This window comes from Mixophyes fleayi, chromosome 10 (assembly GCF_038048845.1).
Source record: "Mixophyes fleayi isolate aMixFle1 chromosome 10, aMixFle1.hap1, whole genome shotgun sequence".
Lineage (NCBI taxonomy): Eukaryota > Metazoa > Chordata > Amphibia > Anura > Limnodynastidae > Mixophyes > Mixophyes fleayi.
Genome location: NC_134411.1, coordinates 78,282,183 through 78,303,522, shown reverse-complemented (window position 1 = coordinate 78,303,522; position 21,340 = coordinate 78,282,183). Strand labels below are relative to the sequence as shown.

The window sequence follows — 21,340 nt, the reverse complement described above, 5'->3', positions numbered from 1 at the left end:
AATGCAAAGCAAATGCTTTTACAGAATATGTAAATAAACCTGATAGGTTGGAAAATAAACTATACAATATGAAGAAATTATTACATTAGGTACTGTCTTCATTTTCTGTGACATATTTTTTTTAATGTTTTATCGCATTGGTTTTTCGTGCTCCAAATGCAATTTCTCCTAAACAGTGCAATTCTATAGAACACTAGGGGGTAAATGTATTAAGCTCCGGGTTCTTCAACACTCGTGAGTTCGGCGTCTTCGGCGTTTAAATTTAAAGCGGCGCTGCCTTGTAAAGGGAAACTACCCGTCGCTTGGACCATTATGCATTAAACATAATGATGCTGTTGATACGCAGGTCATCATCGTCATCTTAAATGTGGTGTTTCTTTTAATTAAATACAACCCCCCAAAAAATTAAGGTGCCCCTCTCCCCTTCCCCCTAAAGTGTTGCTAGCACCAGCCCTTATAAGCTAGGCTGGGAGCGGCGAAATTGGGGAGAATAAACAGTTTGGAGTTCCCCGCATCCCCCCAAAACAACTTGCTACCAGCACTAATCTATGGGCTTGTGACAATATATATATATATATATATATATATAGACACACAGTTTAAGGTCCCCCTGTCTACCAGCACTAGTCTGCTCAGTACAGGGCTGGATTCCCTGGAGACATTTTAACAATACAAAAATGTGCCTGCCACCTACAAAAAAACTGCCCCTAACTAGGGCTCTTCCGACACCTCTGGGGCAGTTGGTGTGGAGTAATAACGGTCGCAGTAAGCCCTGCCATGGCAAAATTTTGTTTGTATGCTGGCAGCCATGGGTACGCTGGCACTTGTACATCCAGGAATGTGACTTAAATTTGTGACAGGTGGTCCCATCCTTTTTTATTACACCCCTTTCATTATAATACATTACAGCTGTGTGGCTAGATTTAGATTGAATGAAAAAAAGCATTCAACATACCTGCATGGACATAGGAGCCAAAGGTCAAATAACAGGTCTGTTTGTCAAATGGAAATTTAAAGATGTCTAGATTACAGGAACTGACAACCTTGAATGGCTTGGATTCAATGATACGCCCATCACTGTAGACAAAGAGATATGGAATCACTGCAGAGTTTTTATCCCCTTCGGTCCTGTAAAATGAAAGATATGTAGGGTTGCACCATTAATTACATATATTTTACTTAAATCAGACATACAAGACAGAATAAAATTTGAACTCTGCCTTAGCAGATTGCAGAGTCTATATTTTTTAAATGTTTTTGCAATAGAGGACTAATAGTAATAAAAATAATAATTATAATAATAATAATATAGACGGGTTGCTGAGAGTAACCTTTGACCCCAGTGCGGCTGCCTCTTGGCGCACGCGGCTTTGACCAAAGCTGGCGCTGAGAGCACAGCCTGGGAGGGATGTGACTGTACAAACAAACAGGAATCTATTGGCCCACACAGTAACTTTCCTCTGCCCAGAATCCTGCTCAGACAATGCTACCCCCACGTCCACCATCTCCCCCATAGGAAACCGAGGGAGGCCCAGGTACATTGTACACACCCCCTTCCTCTCTGTGCCCCTTTGTATAAAACAGTTTCTCCAGGCAGTTCTTCAACCAAACATTAATGCTATTACTTTCTATGTATTTAGTGTTTAAGTGCTTCTATCATCTGCAGACAATAGAGGCAGTTTTATTGCTAGTTGAAATATTTATTGGAATGTTGAAGGTGTCCAAAGCTTTCTGGTGTCTGGCTCAAAAAAAAATCTAATATTTGTGATCTTCCAAATAGACGTTCCTCTCCCAAGCTCTTCCTCATCCCCCTTGGTGCTCCAAAAGTAACCTTCCACCAAAATAAACTAATAAGACATATAACTTCATCCACAATCTGGCAGCTGGAGGCCGATTGGAAACAGACCGGTGCCCCCTTAATCGAAACAATTATTAACAGGGCCTGGGACTCCCACCTTATGGAATACATGACCAGTATAATTAAAAACTCTGACACATCCTTTAACAAGACTGGGAGCCATGGTTGTCCTTTCTCCTATTCGCAACCCCTTTCCCTCCATCCCCTAAAAACAAAATCAATCAACTGATTGTGATTTTCAGGGCCTTAATTGTTTCTCTGCTACTACGTGTTGTATTCTTGGTCTGGTTTGACACGTTCCTATCCACTAATTGTGCCCGTATTATGCATCTCGTTCCATGAATGTAACTGGCTGATCTTTTATAAGTATATAATAAAAAGAAAATATCAATCTAAACATAAAGCATGGTCGAAAAACTATTTATTAGAATTCAGTATCAATAAACTATGTGAAATTGTGGCAAAATATTCATCCTATCCAATTTTGTGGCAGAATAGGTAATTTCACAGAGGTAACTCAGCGATAGAAGTATAATCTTAACAAGACATAAAGTGAGGTTGAGTTGAAGGGCTTAGAAGGTTTGGGAGTAGATGTCAATGAACTTAGAGAAATGTTCTTGCTGTTTATAGCAAATTCTTAGGTTTAGGGGTTTACTGTGTATGTTAAAATGCACCAGAATGGAGAGTAAAGAGTCATGGTTACTCCAATGTGTGATCAGGTGCAACAAAAAGTTTCTGGCATGCTAGCCCACAGCTTGCCCACTGATTAGGGCTCACTGAAAGGCTTGATAAAACACTGAGAAAGAAGTAGTTAGTACAAATGTAGGCGCATAGTTGCACCATGTTGAAGGATATGCCATGTTCCCTGGGGCATGACAAATGCTTCTGAAGCACAAGGACATCCTCAATACCCTTCCCCTAAAACACACTTAAATTGCTGCATAGCCTATGGGAATCCTTCAGTATAAATAATGTTTCAATAAACGATGGAGCTGCTTCAAGCAGAAACATACCTCCCAACTTCCCAGAAGTCGGGCTAAAAAAACCGAATGGTGGGACAGTCTTTTCAAATAGTGGATTTCGCACTGTCCTACTGAAATCAGGACAATTGAGAGGGTGGGTATATGTACGTTGGCAGGTCTAAGATTCACATAGTGTGAATTTATCCTGCGGTAAATATCACCTTATTTTTTAGATTACCAGCAAATATAATAAATAGACTTACAGTTCATAGATATAGAGGTCTGGAAGCCATAGGTCGGTAGCAGGAGTCAAAACGTTATCAATTCCGCAAAAGTCATCAGTGTTCCATCTTATAAACTCATTTTGCCATTCCTAAAATTAGAAAGGGCTATGTATTAATACATTGTAAAATCAGTTAAAGGACCTCCAAACTCAAAATGAATTTTGCTACACTTCTGTCATAAATGTTATACCCCCTACCCACTCCCCCCTCTATTGTTCATTATACTGCTGTAGGATGATCACTCTTTCCACCACACCTGTTTGTGGTTTAAAAACGGATAATAAGGGTGGAGATTTCAACATGGTTATCCAAAAATGGCTATCTTAATATAGAGGCACAGTTTTCCCCAGCTATTCGTTACATTGAAATGGGTAGGTAGTTTATAAAGGGGTCAGGGTAATATAAAAACAATTAAGAGTTTAATGTATAACATAGGACAAATTATTCTGATGGCATCATAAAGCTATGGCCTCTGAACATGCTTTTTTATGGTTATATTTCTACATTCATCTATTTGGAAATACCCTAGAATGAGCAAGTATTTTGTACACCACACTTGAAAACCGGCCACAAAGTCTGAGAGCCTGAGAGCCCAGTGAAAGGACAGCAGATTGGTTCCTTGTCCTGTAGACTGTGACAGTGTTGTCACTGAATGGCGCCAATTGTGGGAGATCCCAATTATGTGTAGTCTTTTGATGAGGATGATGATGACTGGCGGATGGAATGGTTCATGATTTCTCATAGGAGGGGGTTATGTTTTTGGCTTTTTTCCTTTTTCTATCTGTATCGCATGAATGTACTAGCTCAGAGGTATCTGGGAGAAATCAAACTTAAAAAGTTTCTCTAATTCCTCTTTCGGATTGGGATAACCCCTTGGAGGTTATGCTTTCAAAACCTCCCTTAACTCACCAGGCCATATCGCAACACTATTCCTTGATACCGGATCAATTTGATTATAGTCACTCTAAAACTGGTCTTTCGTTATGGCAGGAACGATTCCCTCATCTGACTCCAGAAGTTCTCCTTAAAGCACTTGCCAACTCCATTAAAATTTTACCGGCCATGACATATACAGAAATGTTTCTTAACATTTTTCATAGAGCATATCTATCTCCAGCTCGTCGATTTCAGATAGGACTATCGGAATCTCATTGTTGTCCGAAATGTGGATTTCCAAGAGCGGATCTGACACATTGCTTCTGGGAATGTCCCCCAATTAAAAGATTCCGGACTCAGATTTGGAGATTCTCTAATACACATTTAGTGAACTATGCACCCCTATCTCCGTAATGGGCGATATTCGGAATACTTCCAAGTAGCTGCAAAGTTGGCAGGGGATGCAAGAGTTTATTAATAGAAATTTCAGCTGCGGCCAGAAAGAGCATACTGCAGGTCTGGGCCCAGAATTCTCCTCCTGTGTTCTCTCTTCATATATTTCGAATGGATTGGATAGAGACGTCTTTGCAAAAAGAGTCTAGAGTAAAACAATTCTTTAACACATGGGAGAGTTTTATAGCCCTCTTACCTCACACTATACGAATACAACTCTGGAACAGTTTCCATAATACTGAATGGTATGAGTTGAGAATGGTCTCTGCAGACCCTCCAATCAATCTATCTACATCTAATGATAGTTAAGTCCTGTGGAAAGGGGGATTTTTGGAATGGAGTGACTTGTAATGTTGATTGTACACTGGAATGTAAAAGAATTGTGAAAACATACTTGTACTTTATAATGCATTTATTTGTACTTGACATACTTTTTTTACCTCAATAAAAAATTGAAAAGAAAAAAAAGGGGGAAATTCAATTGGCCGAGTTACTGCCGAAAGTAAAGAGGCCTGCGCACTATTACCGATATTGCGGTAATAGTGCGCATTATTACCATTAATACGGTAATCTTTAACGCTGGTTTTTGCTCACAACTCAGGGAGCAGCGAGCAGAAATCAGGTTTAAATTTACCGTATTAACGGTAATAGAATTAACGCTGAATTGAATTCCCCCCTAAATGTAAAAAATGTTAATTCATTACAAGGTGATAAAACCAACAGCAATTGCTTTCAATATATTCAGAATTGTTACAAGTGAATGTTTCCCATTCATATGCGCCATGCTACAATATTTGGGCACTTATGCCTGCCTGCATCTGGAGAGATGGCACGGAGGGGGAGGGGGGGGGCGTGCAGGCGTGGGCCGAGTGCGTGTTTACGTAAATGCAGCTCATGCAGACCTACAGAAACATACATATGTACATTTTAGGAGGTGTATCTTCTACACCTTCTAGAAGGCAGTTGCCAATACTCACTGACGATGATGACTTGGAAACCAGGGGGTAAATGTATTAACCTCCGATTTCTGCAAGTCGACGGAAATCGGCAAATTAGCAGTGAAAATTTAAAGCGGCGATGGCTTGTAAAGGCAAGTTTGCCTTTACAAGCCATCGCCGCTTTAAATTTTACCTGCAAAGTCGCTGATTTCCGGAGACTTGCAGAAATCAGAGGTTAATACATTTACCCCCAGGTGTATATGCTGCTGATGTAGACGTATAACGATATGTGTATGACTCCACATATGGGCGGGAATACTCTAGTTTTTCATGCTCTATTTTTAAGAGTAATTTGTAATTAGCCCCACAGTCTTTACTTAGCTTAGTAGATTGTCAAACAGGTACAAGCGTTTAAAAAACAGTTTGGGAAATCCCAGGAAAAATATAGGTTAGACCAGTGTTTCCCAAACCCAGTCCTCAGGGACCCCTAACAGTGCAGGATTCCTGGGTGACAAGTGATATAATTAGCACCACCTGTGGATCTGTTACAATGTATCAGTCAGTAATGAATACACCTGTGCTCCTGCAAGGAGATATGGAAAACATGCACTGTTAGGGGTCCTGAGGACTGGGTTTGGGAAACAATGACTTAGACCTTTCTTAAACAGGAGAGCGACAGGACACTGATAGACAATCCACTGTAAAGATTTTTCCAGCACTCCCTGAGACTAGTTAGTTATAATAACTATACAAAGTATAAATGATTTCTTACAGGCAAAGAGTATGCAAGAGTCTTAGAATCTTACCATGTAAAACCAGACATATGTGGTTAAAGATTGAAGGCTTGTGTCCTAAAAAACACAACAAGATTTGGTCAGTTTGGTGAAAACAGCATTAGTCACATACATACTAAAGAGTCAAATACATTTCCAAGACTTCATGGTACGTTTTTAGTTTTGCTCAACTAGAAATTGGTTATTTATCACATCCTCTCTCTCACCCACTATAATAAATGTATCATTTATAAACTCCTTGTTTAAAATGTTTCAAGAGTCTATCCGGGTGAATTTTGCCTGGTACAAGACAGTGCTGATATTAGGAGTACCACATAAGTCTTGTTGTTTGCTAAGACAACCTTGTGGTGGAACAAGTATGAGCTCTGTCTGATGTAGAGAGAGACAGTAGTATTATCAAGCCCATGCTTTCCCTGGATTATTACCATTTGCAAAGGTGCTAGACTATTGTGCAGAAGGGTTTCTTAAGAATAAGATACGAAGAATAATTTGTTTTTAAATTATGGCTAAAAAAAAGTTTTGAATAGACATTTACTGGTAAAAGCTTTTTTATGCCTGGAGCAGAAATAGACAATTGGGGGTAAATTTACTAAACTGCTGGTTTGAAAAAGTGGAGATGTTGCCTATAGCAACCAATCAGATTCTAGCTATCATTTTGTAGAATGTACTAAATACATTCTAACTAGAATCTGATTGGTTGATATAGGCAACATCTCCACTTTTTCAAACATGCAGTTTAGTAAATATAGGCCTTGGTCTATTTTGACTGTTGACCTTGACTAATATCATTATCCGACTACTGTCTCAATGTTCTTAGGTCTAAGGTTCACTAAAGACTCCTGCGGCATCTCTCTCACCTCATTCCAAAAACTTGATATTCCTGTTGTAGCCCTACCCAGAATATTGTTCCTGTTTACTGGGAGGAACTGCAATTGAAACAGCTAATAGCCCAAGATGGAAGGAAGATGACCCCCACTTTCTGAGCTTTTTCAAAATGCTTACTAGAATGCTGTGCTGGAATCAGCATACTGGTTTGTAGTCTGGAACTTTAATTTTTTTAAGTATATAACTTGCTAATGCACATATTACTTGTTGGGATACTAAGAAATTGGCTCAGTTGTCCTTTTAGATTTATACTGTACCAGTTTATTAGTATGTACATGAGAATTAATAATCTATATGGATCATTTATGAACCGGAAAAATGTGGCGCTTAAGTGCAGATGCAACTGTTTGTCCAACTATTGCCTACATAATGCCCGCATTCCGCTCACATAAGAATGCACTGTGTGACCTTTCATATGATTGTAGGTCCACATATAAATGAGAAAAGTCCTGTCTACATGCTCTTTGGGGCCATGCTGTAAATTACAGTTTTTACTTTTGTCTTCTACAATACTCGTGGGGGCCTCCTTCACGAGAATTAAGATGACATTAGGGGGTAAATATATTAAACTGCGATTCTAGCAAATCGACTATATTCGGCAAATTTGACGGCAAAATTTAAAACCCCAATGTGTTTAAAGGAAAAACTTGCCTAGAATCGCAGGTTAATACATATAGCCCCGGGACTGTCTTTTTTGACATGTTTTTCACGGCAAAGTGGAGGCAAGATCTTGCTGTATCAGATTCCAATGCCTGTCAGTCATCTCTATAAATAGTACTCAGTGGTGACGTCAGATTTGTGCATGCATGTTTGCTAATACCAGAGTATTTGTCCATGCGCTATTATTTGTCATAAACGTGTTTGTATTTCTTTTGCACTTGTGGAATTCCATTAGGGCACATGCAGTATTCCGAGAGAAATGAAATCCTGACAATGTGGCACTAGCATACATTTAAATGTATTTCATTGGTAGAATTAGAAATGCACTTCTCTATATAAAGAGCACCTAAAGCTATTATTATTATTATTATTATTATAATAGAAGGAGCCACAGTGATCTGCTGCACCATAAATTAGGGAAAACAGCACATACATAAAACGGACACACAAGGTAGACAAAATAAATGCAGATGTGATAACAAATGGTAGGGTGGGCTCTGCTGATTTTAATTGGAAGAGGGCACAGCTGAAACAAGAAGAGTGAGTGTGGCTCAGAGTGGAGATTGGCACAGTTGTGTGGGTGGATTAGTGTTAGTAGTATTGGCGGGAGTAGGGTGGTAAGCTCTAACAAAGATTTGAACGCTTTGGGAAAGTTCCACAACTGGGTAGCAGCCAGGGGCGGGCTGGGGCGGGCCGGAGCGGACTGAAAATTGCTATTTTGGGCCGGTACATGAACCAGCCCAAGTCTGTATTATTTGGTGGCTGGCCCCTCCTCCGGGACCAGCCACCTCTCATCGGCCGCGGTAGGAGAGAGAAGGACAGTCTGCCAACTGTCCTGAATCTGGTGGGACAGTCCCAAATTTGGGTGACTGTTTCGCTTAGGAGAGTTGGGAGGTATGTCCCGCTTCACCGTGTACTGCTCACGAAGGCAGAGCTGTGTGCACCTAACTGTAGTACACACAGTATTGCCTGTTTATTTATCTAAAATGATAACCATGTTACATCATAGGGGGTTACCCTGACTAAAGTGCCCAGGCTCCCCTGAGCCTTAATCCAGCTCTGGGTTTGGGAATAAATATATATATGGATTAAACAACACTAAAATAGCCTCTTTTTATATAGATAAATATATATTGTACCAAAAACCACCCTTTAAGGATGGGTCGCTACTTATGGGCCAGTGCTGTGTGTTTGCTCCTGGGCTAAAGTCTGCCAGCCCTCCCCTGGTAGCCGCACAGGAGAAGTGTTGTAGACAGGAGTGAGAGGAGGTTACAAGAGACATGGTTAGGAGCAGGTCAGAGCTAGATCTAAGAGGGCGAGTGTTTAGCTATGAGATGTATGAAGGGGTGGGATTGTTGAGGGCTTTGTATGTAAGAGACATTAACTTTAATTGGATTCTGGAGGACACAGGGAGCAAGTGTAGGAATTTGCAAAGTGCTACAGCAGATATGGAGCGGTGAGAGAGGAAGATAATACTTGCAGCGACTTTTAAGAGGGATTGAAGTGGAGATAGATGGGTGAGAGGGATTCCAGATAGCAGAAGATTGCAGTAGTCAACGTGGGAGGTGCTGAGAGAATGGAAGTATCATGGGCAAGAAAAGAGTGTATTCTGGAAATATTTCTAAGTTGGAGGCAATAGGACTGGGAGGGAGACTGGATGTAAGAAATAAAGCAGAGGGCGGCGTGTGACCCCAAGCCTAGAGAGACTGATGAAATTGTGGTGTTATTGATGGTGAGGGAGATGTCGGGGGACAAAACACATTCCATTTAAAGTAGAGACTTGATCTCCACCACCTCCCAGCACCTGTAAAAATCAAGAACATTTGTGTGGGGAAAAATAATTCTGTAGTCACCTGCTAAAGTCACTAACCCAGGTATGTACTTACAAATGTGCCCTCTGTCCAGCCGCTAAATCTCACTAAAATATCGTGTTATTGCATGAGGGCACCTGAAGTCATGTGTCTACCCTGCATTTAGCTAGGAACAGAATTGATCCAGCTTCTCACATACGAATGAGAAAGATGTTGCGCCCCTGCAGACGTCACCGTTTTGACCAGTTTAGCTCTGGGCTTACCCATAAAATCAAATGTGTAAAATTAAGTGCATGCCATCACAAAGTGTCACTATGTAAATCATCTTTTATGTTTTTTACATGATTAATCTTTCCAGTTGTAGATATTATGAATATCAAAAAATAAATACAAATATGGGAACTAAATTATATTATTGGCCCACTAAACCATGTGAATTTCACATCATAAAACATCACTTACGCTGTGCTCCCACAACTTTGTAAACTAAATAGCCACTATTTTGCATGTTTAACCATTAGATGAATAGATATCCCTGGATAGTACAAAAAACATGGGCTTAAAATTATTATTATTGTCCTTCCAAGCCATGAGATTAGATCATACTTGCCAACTTTTCCTTTGACTTCAGGGAGATCCCAGGGAGGCTGGGATTGACGAATGACACCTTTTTTTTTTTGGCACCGCCCCTAAACAATTGTCACAATTTTGTCCAATTACAGCAGGGGGTGGGGCTAAGATGATGCAATATCTGCGTCATTAAGCCCCGCTACCACCACTTATCTATTGCGGGGGTGAGAACCGGGAGGTTGCCCTGCTCTCCCGGGAGCCCGGGAGGTCTCCCAGAAATGGAGTCTCCTGGACATTCCGGGAGAGTAGAGAACTATGCATTAAAGAAAAGCAGCTAATGGGTATCTGGAGACTAAAGTGTCTTTTACATTTCTGTCTCCATTACTGAAGTCATGTTGTCTTACCTGTCAGTCTTTGATTAAATCTTGGTCTCCATGAAAATGGCCACCTCCATAGGCATCAATACATGGACATAGGACACAATTTCTGAACTGTGTCATCATGCCACAGATGTTGAAGCCAACCACGTCTTGTACTGGCTCAGCATCAGGGTGAATGCCAGACTCTTCAGGGAGTGAGGGAGAACACCCCTATTTCAGGGAGTCTCCCTGACATTCAGGGAGAGTTGGCAAGTATGCATTAGATTAACCATTAACTTGGGGGATATCAGAATGAAACAAAGTTGCTAAATATTTTTAAAATATATAACTAGAGAAGCATAATCAAACTCGTTGTAAATAACAAGCAAATAGTGAGGTTCTTAAGAACAGCTAAAACTTAAAAGATACAACTATGACACTGAAAGTCTCACCAAGCTGATGACTGTGTACAAGGACAGATCGATAAACACTGTGGTTGGAGTTTTCCAGTCTCTTACTGGGCGAACGGCAGCTCCTGGAATGTCTTGATTATCAGACAAGATTTGTGCCAAGTTGAAGTAACTGCAGACACGTTCCGCGTGGGATGTACCTAGGGCATAATGCAAGCACAGCAAAGAAACACTGACAATTATTATATGGATTATTATATTATGTCAATAATGTTTCCAGGAAAACTTACTGCTTGGCAAGAGGATCTATGCACAAACAGTAACTTGACTCCTGAGCATTCATTGCATAGTAAACAGCACCCCCAACCACCATTAAATGAACACTGGATATAAACATAATATACTATAAGATATAGTAGAAGTGAACATTTCATGCATGAAATAACGTAATAATGACATGTAAATTATACAGTTTATCTATTACCTGGTTTAAATAAGCCACAGAACTGGTGTAATTTACATGGGTCTGTAACTAAAGGAATCAGATGGTAACACTGTTCTTTTATCAGATATGTGTCTGGTTATTTTTAATTGATTTTCAGGAATACTTTCCTTCTGGGTGGCTGAATTGGTACATGGTTTTTCTGGAGCACTCGATGAAGAAATAGAGAGTATGAAGCTCTATATAGAGATAGGACACAACACCTCCCAACATCACCTGACCACTGAATATCTGTCACTCGTCGGACTTTCTGGTATACTTTGCAGAGTCCAGCGCTCTTCTGTTCCTTATAGAAGGAGCAGAGGGTTCCGACACTGCATGGAGATGGCAGTCACTGTCTTTGATCTTTACACAGTTGCTTGCCTGCCTGTTCTATGATATCTCTCATCTCATTGGCTCCAACCGCCACACCCCCTATTGCCTCCTTATATATAATGTAATGTATCAGAGTACAAGATGGTGCCAGCTTATGTAGTGTCTAGTCCTGGTAAGTTAGTTAATTGATCCTCCAGTGTATTCTTGCTAATTCCGTTTCATCTGTATTCCTAGTAATTCTGCTCCAGAGTGATCCTGGTTTTTCCAACCAAACCATTCTGTTCCTGGTTATTCCATCTATTCCAGTGTTCCTGGTTATTCCATCTATGCCAGTATGTTCCTGGTTATTCCATCTATACCATTGTGTTCCTGGTTATTCCATCTATACCATTGTGTTCCTGGTTATTCCATTCACTTTAGTGTGTTCCTGGTTATTCCATCTACTTCAGCGTGTTCCTGGTTATTCCATCAATGCATGTGTGTTCCTGGTTACTCCATCAACTCCAATGTGTTTCTGATTTACCCATCTGTGCCAGAGAGTTCCTGGTTATTCATTATTCATTCTATACCTCTATATTCACACCAGTCTTCATCTATTAGATGGTGTTGTGAAGAGGCACCTGAAGGAGGAAGAAGACCACTTGGCTGCTCGACAACGATGGACAGGAAAGCTTCTGGGAACAACTCCTTCGAGTCCTGAACCAAGTGATTCTGTAAGAATTTTTTCTGATGCAACCAATGCACGCAGGGAGGGGTTTCTGAGTCTCCAGAAACCCCCCCTGTGCTAACTAAGTGGCCATCATAGCGGCACTGTCCTATACAGCAGCCATGGCTGCTGTATAGGACAGCGCTGCCGAAACGGAGCTGGGTTTTTTTTTTGGGGGGGGGGGGGGGGCAGGGGGGGGGTTAATCCTGTGTGCGCCCCTGCAATGGTTAACGAGATCTCCTCAGTAATGAGATCACTGAGCGCCGCGGAAGGTTTACAGTGACAGTGCTCAGCAGCATTGATCGGGCCGGGAGCGTCCCCGTACCGATCAATAATGCCTCTGAGCACTGTCAAGAGCCCCCTGGATGCCCGAGGCCCCTGGGCTGTAGCCCAATTAGACCTCGGGGTAATCCGGCCCTGATTGGGAGGGATAAAGCCAAAATCGATGGGTTGGAAAAGGTATAACAACGAGGGACAAAACTGAGTAGACAAACAAAACATGACTCTTGAAGCAGAAACAGATAAACACAAATCCAAACTTTGTGCAAAGCTTGGTAGGATCGAGGGCCTTAATATGCATATAGATGATGTAAATGACAAAGGGTGTGCAGTTGACCGTGTTGATGGTGCAGCGCCACCTGTCATCTGTAGCTGGTATTGTGGCAGATCAGCACATTACACAGTTCATCAAGATTATATGAATGGCAGAGTACTTTTCTACACGATAATACATTTAGTTAATAATAATAGATAATAGACATAGATACTGAGAATTATTCAATGTACCCAACAGGAGAAGGGGTACTACTGCATGATGCAGAACGTGAAATGCTGTATTGTGCCATGCAAAATATTTACTAACATTGCATCTAGGTGCAAAATTTTGACTGTTTTTGAGTTGCACCCACGTTTTGGAATTCCTCTTACTACATGACCTTCCAGCCAGACTGGCTTAACGTATTAAGCCAGGTTGAGTGTGGCAGGAGGGCACCATGCTTATTGGGGTGCCCCATCAGTGCAGAAAAAATATTTTTCTACACAGGCACTTGCTCCCCATCTGAGTCCCTGCTCTGATCAGAGCAGAGATCAGACTAAGTGCTGGGGTATAGGGGAGGGGCACATGCACAGTGATGCCCTAGGAAGTTATCCTCTTAACCCCTAGGCCCCTAGACTATTGTGCCTGAGTACTACTCCATTACACAGTTTATTCAAAACTTCAATTTATTATCTTTCCATACTCAAACAGCCCTGTGACTTCAAACCAACATTGCTGTATGATTGGATCATACAGCCCCACTAAGCACTTTTTCCTATTACAATTTGGCTGCACCAATATGCAGTCTGTAGCAATTAACCTCTTATATCAAACTCCTGTTTTCCTCTAAATTGTAAGCTTGTGAGCTGAGCCCTCTTACCTCTTTGTCTGTTTGTTAATACCCAGTCTTGTTTTATTACTGTGTAAAGAACTGTGTTCTAGCGCTATATGAATAAATGGTAATAATACTAATACTAATACTACTACTAATCATCATTATAGTAATCAGCCTTTATATTGCTTTATTAATTTAATTTGATTCTGTTTTGTAATTTTCTATCTCCCAATGGAAGTATGAGTATCAATTTTAAAAAAAATCTAAAATGTCTGAATTACATGCAAAAATATTTCAATAAAAAGATTTAAAGATCAAAACTAAACAAATTGCAGATAAAGTGATAAAAGAAAATCAGCCACGCAATATAAATGATACTTACCAACTTTCGTGCATTGCTCTGGGAGATCCTGGGGCAGGGTGGCATTTGGGGGAGGGGCTCAGTGAAACGTGTCATTTGACCCTGCCCCCTAAACCGACAGCATCATTTTAGCCTATTACAACAAGGGGCAGGCCCACGTTGACGTGTGAATCACATCACTAAGCCCCGTCCCTATCATATTCAATAACAAAGTGGGCAGGATCCGAGAGGTTGCCCTGCTGTCTCGGGAGTCCGGGATGACTCCCAGAAATTTGGTAGCCTCCAGGACATTCCCGGGAGAGTAGGCAGCTTTGAATAAATACAGATACTGGAAATTGCATGCAACGTACAGCACAAGAGAAGAGGTACTGATGAGTGGTCTATCTGCAGAAGAGAGATGATTCCTGAGCAGATGTCAATGCATATAAAGCATATATAACACGTAACGCAGCATAAGAGAAGGGATACTGGTCAATATTAAGCAAAACATTTTTTTTCAAGACAATTGACCTACAGACTGACTGCACAGCGAATAAAAAAATCTGAACAAAATAACACCCTATTTTTTTAATGAACAAAATATAATCACATTTAGTTTGTCTGCAGTCGTGTTCAGTTCTACAAATCTTTACACATTTGTTTGCCCTACAAGACTTGCAAATTTAAAATTAATAAATTAATAATATTAATAATAATAATAATAATAATAATAATAATAATAATAATAATAATAAAAATATATATATTTTTTCAAAGGATACTAATTAAAAGCACAAAGTAGACAAATGACCTGTGACAGTGTTATTACTTACAGTGTGTAAGAAATTACCATATTTGGGATTTAGTAACAAGGTCCATAATAACTACTGAAGTGATGTCAACACACCAGTACGGACTGATCCGGTCACCTTAAATCTACAAAGGTATACTAATGTATATTAAATGTATTATCTCAATTTTAACTATAAATTACATTGCTCTAAAACATTTTATTGCAATTACATGGGAGATCTACAGTATGTGTCACTTGCATTTGATTTATTAACTCTTTACTATAGTTCACATAGTTGTACACTGCCCGGACTAAGAAGTTGTTCTAAATGGCAAATATTCCATATAAAATGACTTACTCCATTGGATGACTGTGAGCATGAAGAAAACACGGCTTGGAGTCATTGGAGGAAGATTGTGAGAGCTGATTGTTCCCCGTCTGATTTTCCTGTTTTCAAAAATATCAGTAATGGGAGGAGCTGTGCTCGATTTACTGAGAATCCAGCGCTTGTTCTAAAAGTTGATAAACTTGTTTTAAAAAAATCTACCAGAGAATTTACTAGGTTCAGACGTTACTGCCCTGATATATGTAGCTTTGAAGTTAGAGATAAATAATGAAGTTTGAGATTAAGACAGAAAGAATATAGCAAAAGTCAGATTCGGACAGCCCACTGACAATGTCATAGGATGTGACTGGTACAACCCCCAATATATAAAAACCTGAAGTGAAAGTTTAATGAGCTGGTGACATGGACAGTCGTGTCACTGGGATTGGGGGTTAGCAGCGTGGCGTGAAAGGGCCAACGATGGCTACGGGAGCCCCACATTGTGGCCAGAGTCTATGAAGACTCTGGCTTCCCGCATTTAGGAAGTGGGCAGTCATATTTTTTAGCCCGGCCCCTAGTAGGGAAAGATCCATGGATATTAGGATGACACTGGAAAGTGGCAGTATGAGATGCAGCAGTGGGGCTGGAGTAAGAGGGTCCCTGTGACGGATGAGCTGCAATATGGTAGAATCCCTGGATAGAGGTATGCCCATTAATCCTTGCTGGAACATGAAGATGAACTTCCAAACTATGCCCATTGTGTACAGCTGTTAGAGAGAGAGCCAAGTAGTATGGAATCTATGGAACTATTGCACCAAGCAATATTGGATAGGCAGCTTTCTAATTATATATAATGGACTCAGCAAGCAATGTGCATGTCACGGCTAGAAATATTTGTGGATCCCCAACTTCTACTTAGATGGTAAAGCAGAGGGTGGTGGAGACAGAACACGCTGGGATAAGTTCAGATGGAGAATCACAATGAAGAAATACACAGACGATAAAGACGATAAAGTAGTGTTGCAAGTTGTTCCCATTTTTAGGTCCATGTGGTCTTTCTTTCATTCAGGATCAGCATTATGCCCGAGAGGTGATATCGCTCTTCTCAGCAGTGGATTGGGATAACCCTCTTGATACTCTATTATTAGCTGTTTCCTCCAAGAGGGGAGCGATCTCGTCCAACTATGCTTTTCTGAGAACTATAATAGATCACACTAAAATAAATTCGGGCCTGAGTGGATGGCTGCGCCATTTTCCACAATTAACAGAACAGGTGTTGTTGAAGGGACTGGCCACTTCGATGAAGCTCTTTTCAGCTGATTCTAGATATCCTAAATGTGGTGAAACCCAAGCAGACCTATACCATTGTTTATGGGCATGTCCTATAATCAGGGCCTTCTGGACCCGGGTGTGGAGGTTTGCAACTGCAGATTTGGTTAATTATTTGCCACTTACTCCCGAATGGGCAGTGTTGGGTATTTTGCCTTCCGATGCACGAACCTCTGTAGGAGGGAGAAGGTTAATTATGGCAATATCTGCAGCGGCTAGGAAATCGATCCTCCATATGTGGATCCAGAACGCCCCTCCAACACTCAATTTATTTAAAGAAAAGATGTACTTTCTCCTGAGAATGGACTGGCTGGAGGCTTTTCTCCAGAAGAGTATTCTAACTCACAAATTTTTTGAGACTTGGGAAAGCTACATTGATATCCTACGCTCCCAACTACGAAATCAACTTTATGAATGCTTTCACCAGACACTGTGGTATGAAACAAGGGTGCTTCTCCGAGACCCTCCAATTATTGTATGAGATGATGGGGCGAGCCTGTCCTCTCCCTCTGGTCCCTCCGCACCTTGATGATAGGTTGGGGAGGGGTATCTGTAATATCGCGAACACTCCTCTCATTAAGCGAGGGCGATATATTTGCTCTCACTACAAGTGTTATCACATTGTGGTATTGTCCTTCTCCATGTTACAGTCCTATAATATATTAATATCAGATATATATATCCTGGAATATATGTAGCGAGGTGTTGTTAAACCACCTCAAGTAAAAACCATTAAAAAATGTAACGATATCTATGTACATGTATGTTGATTGTATTTACAATTGAAAGCTTTTCTTTTTTTTTATGAAGCAAACTTTAATGTATGATTCATGTCTGAACTTCTTAAATAAAAATGTTTTGAAAAAAAAAAATTAGTGTTGCAACTTTAGTATATTGTTCAATGCTGCAACAGCAGTAATAAAAGACATGTACAACTCAGCTGTGCTGAGCACACAGTAGTTGAGAAATAACACAGTCACATCGGTACTTCAAGTGGTAACCATGAGCAACAGCATGAAATAACAAGCAATACAGTTCAACGCTGAGAGGATGATCCAGAACACTTGTAACACAGACAGCAATAAAGGAGAATCACTGACACAGCTTGAAAGTCCGATGAGGATAGTAAATAGACTTGGCTGATCCAGATGGAATGTGATTCACTTTAGCGGATGGTGATAGGTAATGTAACGGTTCTTGTCAGCGGAACAACAGATGTATATATATAGCCCAAGAGCTTGGTGAACTAGAGACATGCAATAAAAAATGTTGCTAGATGTACAGTGTGACAATAGAAGTCCAACACACACAGAAACGTAAGTTCATCCCTTTGACAGAAAGCAGCTGATATCGCACAGAACTTAATTAAAGGAACTGGCTCCTAGCTCGGCAATGATTCTTAGAAATAGTCCAGCAATTCACAAACAGCAGCATGATAATAATAGCCGTGCCAGACCTAGAACCACAGATGATCAGAACTTGATTGTAGTTCAACAGAATAATGAACAGCCGAGCAGAGACTTAATGAATCCAATCAATATGAGCACAGTTTATAACAAGCAACTCACGACAGTTCAATGTGCAGATGAAAGTTCAATGAATAGTTGCAGCTTAGAGATGAACCATGAAATGGTATTCAGCAGAGCCAAATAGAGATCAGCGATGACAGGCAATCTCGGCAACCAAATAACATCCAGGAGACACTCAGGGAGTAGGTATGCAGTGTGAGTAACACGAAGATCAGGCAATGAATCCCTGATCACAAGAGGTTGATATAGTCTTCAGTAACCAATAAACTTCAGAAGGAGGTTTCCAATTAGGATAACAGAAAAACAGCTATAAAAAAGGTAGAGACTCTGAAACAGGAGACAAGCACAAACATAGTTCCTTAAAGGGCAAGTCACACAGCAGCGCCTAGTTATGAGAGCGGTGTGTGACAGTGCAGATAGAGTGAAGGAGCATTAGAGAGTGTAACATCTGCTGAAGTTTTTGCTGGAGGCGTTTGTAGGAATCTGTACTTGTAACCATTATAATCTGTGCTGGAGGAGAAGGAGTTAAAATAAAGAAATCATGCTATTTATTGATGAGATGGTCTGGCGCCCAACAGTTGTTCAACATTTGCATCGTGTCCACTTCATATTATTGTATTTAAACACCTGAGTTTTCAAGGAACCCGCTGGTTTCATACAATCCCCATTATCTGCTCATGCTCCTCACTCTACCCCCAACCTTTCCATCCATCCCGTACTTCCAATGCTACTAACATTATCCACATATCTCTACTACCCTCTTTTCCCTTTTCTTGTGCACAATGGAACGCCAGATCTGTTTGTAACAAACTTACATCAGTCCATGATCTATTCATTTCTAAATCCCTCAACCTCCTTGCCATTACAGAATCTTGGCTCACCTCTGACACTACATCCCCTGCAACTCTCTACTATGGGGGGGGGCTCTCCCTCAGCCACACTCCCAGACCCGGAAACAGACAGGGTGGTGGAGTAGATATTCTACTTTCTCTAAGCTGCACCTTCCAAGTTATACCCTCTGAACCCTTCCTCTCAGTCTCTTCCTTTGAAGTCCACACTATCCGTCTATTTTATCCTCTCCACCTCATGTTGCTGTCATTTATCGCCGCCCAGGTCCAGTTTCACATTTTCTTGACAACTTTGAGGCCTGGCTCACTTATTTCCTATGCTTTAACCTGCCTACTCTGATACTAGGCGATTTCAACATTCCCATTGATAATCCCACTTTCTCTTCTGCCACTAAACTTCTTTTACTTAATTCCTCCTTTGATCTCTCCCAATGGACCTCATCTCCCACCCACTGTAATGGGCACTCCCTTGACCTTGTCTTCTCCCGCTACAGCTCCATCTCTAGTTTCTCCAATTTAGCTTTCCCACTCTCTGACCACAACCTCCTTTCCTTCAGCCTCACTTTACCTCATGCCCTCCCCCCTGCATCCAAATCCACATGTTCACAATGAAACCTAAGTACTCTTAGCCCAATCCACTTCTTGTTTTCATTAAAACAACTATTTTCTCCAATGGCTGCATTGTCCTGTCCTAATCAGGCAGCCTCTATAACAAAGCACTTACTTCAGCCTTAGACAATGCAGCTCCAGCTACTACATATAGTCTCTGACGATCCAAACCCCAACTATGGCACGACAAACAGACCCGCTATCTGCAAAAGTGTTCCTGCACTGCAGAGCGCTACTGGAGGAAATCTTGTTCCTACCCTGATTTCCCCCATTATAAATTCATCCTTACAGCACTGCGCTTTCAATTGCCAAACAAACAATCTTCAAATCTCAAATATCCACCCAGTCTTGTCTATGTGATCACATGATTTACAGAAACAGTATTGGCCCTATAAGGCTCTCATAGTCTATGGGAGTCCTTTAGTATAAATATTGTTTCAATAAACGATGGAGCTGCTTCAAGCAGAAACATACATCCCAACTTCCCAGAAGTCAGGATAAAATCACCGAATGGCGGGACAATCTTTTTAAATAGTGGTGTAACGATACTGGTGGTATTACCTGAAGCCCAATAGCCGAATAGATATCCAGAGTAGTCAGACGTAGCCGGGTCGGTACACAAGCGGGTAGTCACAGATGCAAGGTAGAGTAGCATGTAGCAGGAGCTGAGCAAGCAGAATACTCAAGCATATGTCTGAACCAGGAAGTGCCATTTATAGGCCCAAACAGGAAACAGGATCCAAGATGGTTTCTCTTTGATTCCAAACTGGCCATCTTGAATAAGGACAAATCTAAGGGCAAGTTTGCAAATACAGAGACCTCTAGTGGTCGGAGGTGCAAGTGTCAAGGTAATTCCTTACAGTATTTCCCCCCTTTCAATAACGTCCTCTGGACGGTGCTTTGCAGGGTTTCTCCAGGTATCTTTGATGAAATTCACGCAGTAATCGAGGTGCATGGACATTCTCTTCTGGTTCCCATGAATTGTCTTCTGGTCCATATCCCTGACATTGTATCAAATACTGAAGTTTATTTCTAAATATTCGAGAATCTAGTATTTTCTCTACCAGAAACTCTTCATGTTCATCAATTTGAACAGGATCTGGAGGAGGCAAGGTACGACCAGGAAATGGATTTGAAACTACTGGCTTCAGTAAGGAAACATGAAAGACAGGATGAACCTTCATAGATCCTGGGAGTTCAAGTCGAAAGGCAGATGAACTGGCTTGGGCCAAAATTTTAAAAGGACCTATATATTTCGGTCCTAATTTAGGAGTAGGCACTCTTAATTTTAGGTTTCTTGTAGAAAGCCAAACATCGTCACCAACATTTAAAACTGGTGCAGCTTTACGATGTCTGTCTGCAATTCTCTTATAACTGTCCTGTGCATGTTGCAATGTATCTCTTAGTACTTCGAGATTATTCTGTAGAGACTCTAATCTGGATGTAACAGCAGGTATGGAAGAATCATGTGGAAAATTGGGGAGTAGGCTTGGAAGATACCCCAAATTGGCATAAAAAGGACTTTGTCTTGTGGATGAGTGTTGTGAGTTGTTGTATGAAAACTCTGCCATTGGCAGAATGTTAGTCCAGTCATCTTGCAGATGGCAAATGTAGCACCGTAGGTATTGTTCTAAAGTCTGATTGGTGCGTTCTGTCTGTCCATTGGATTGAGGATGGAAAGCAGTTGATAATTTGATATTAATATTAAGAGCACTACAAAACTGCTTCCAAAAACGTGAAGTAAATTGTACTCCTCGGTCAGAGACTACATCATCAGGGACTCCATGTAGACGAAACACTTCCTTGATTAGTAA

At 40.9% G+C, this 21,340-nt stretch overlaps 1 protein-coding gene across 1 annotated transcript in view; it reads right to left on the bottom strand.

Annotated features, from left to right (window-relative positions):
• LOC142103521 (5-hydroxytryptamine receptor 3A-like) overlaps positions 1-15,346 on the bottom strand; it is a 33,968-nt gene extending 18,622 nt beyond the window's left edge. The window contains exons 1-5 of the mRNA XM_075187557.1: positions 15,245-15,346; positions 10,903-11,060; positions 6,178-6,222; positions 3,084-3,193; positions 956-1,128 (exon numbers count right to left, since the gene is read on the bottom strand). Coding sequence (XP_075043658.1) covers positions 956-1,128; positions 3,084-3,193; positions 6,178-6,222; positions 10,903-11,060; positions 15,245-15,290 — 532 coding nt within the window. The 5' untranslated portion in view covers positions 15,291-15,346. The remainder of the gene's footprint in view (positions 1-955; positions 1,129-3,083; positions 3,194-6,177; positions 6,223-10,902; positions 11,061-15,244) is intronic.
• Positions 15,347-21,340: the final 5,994 nt, after the last annotated feature.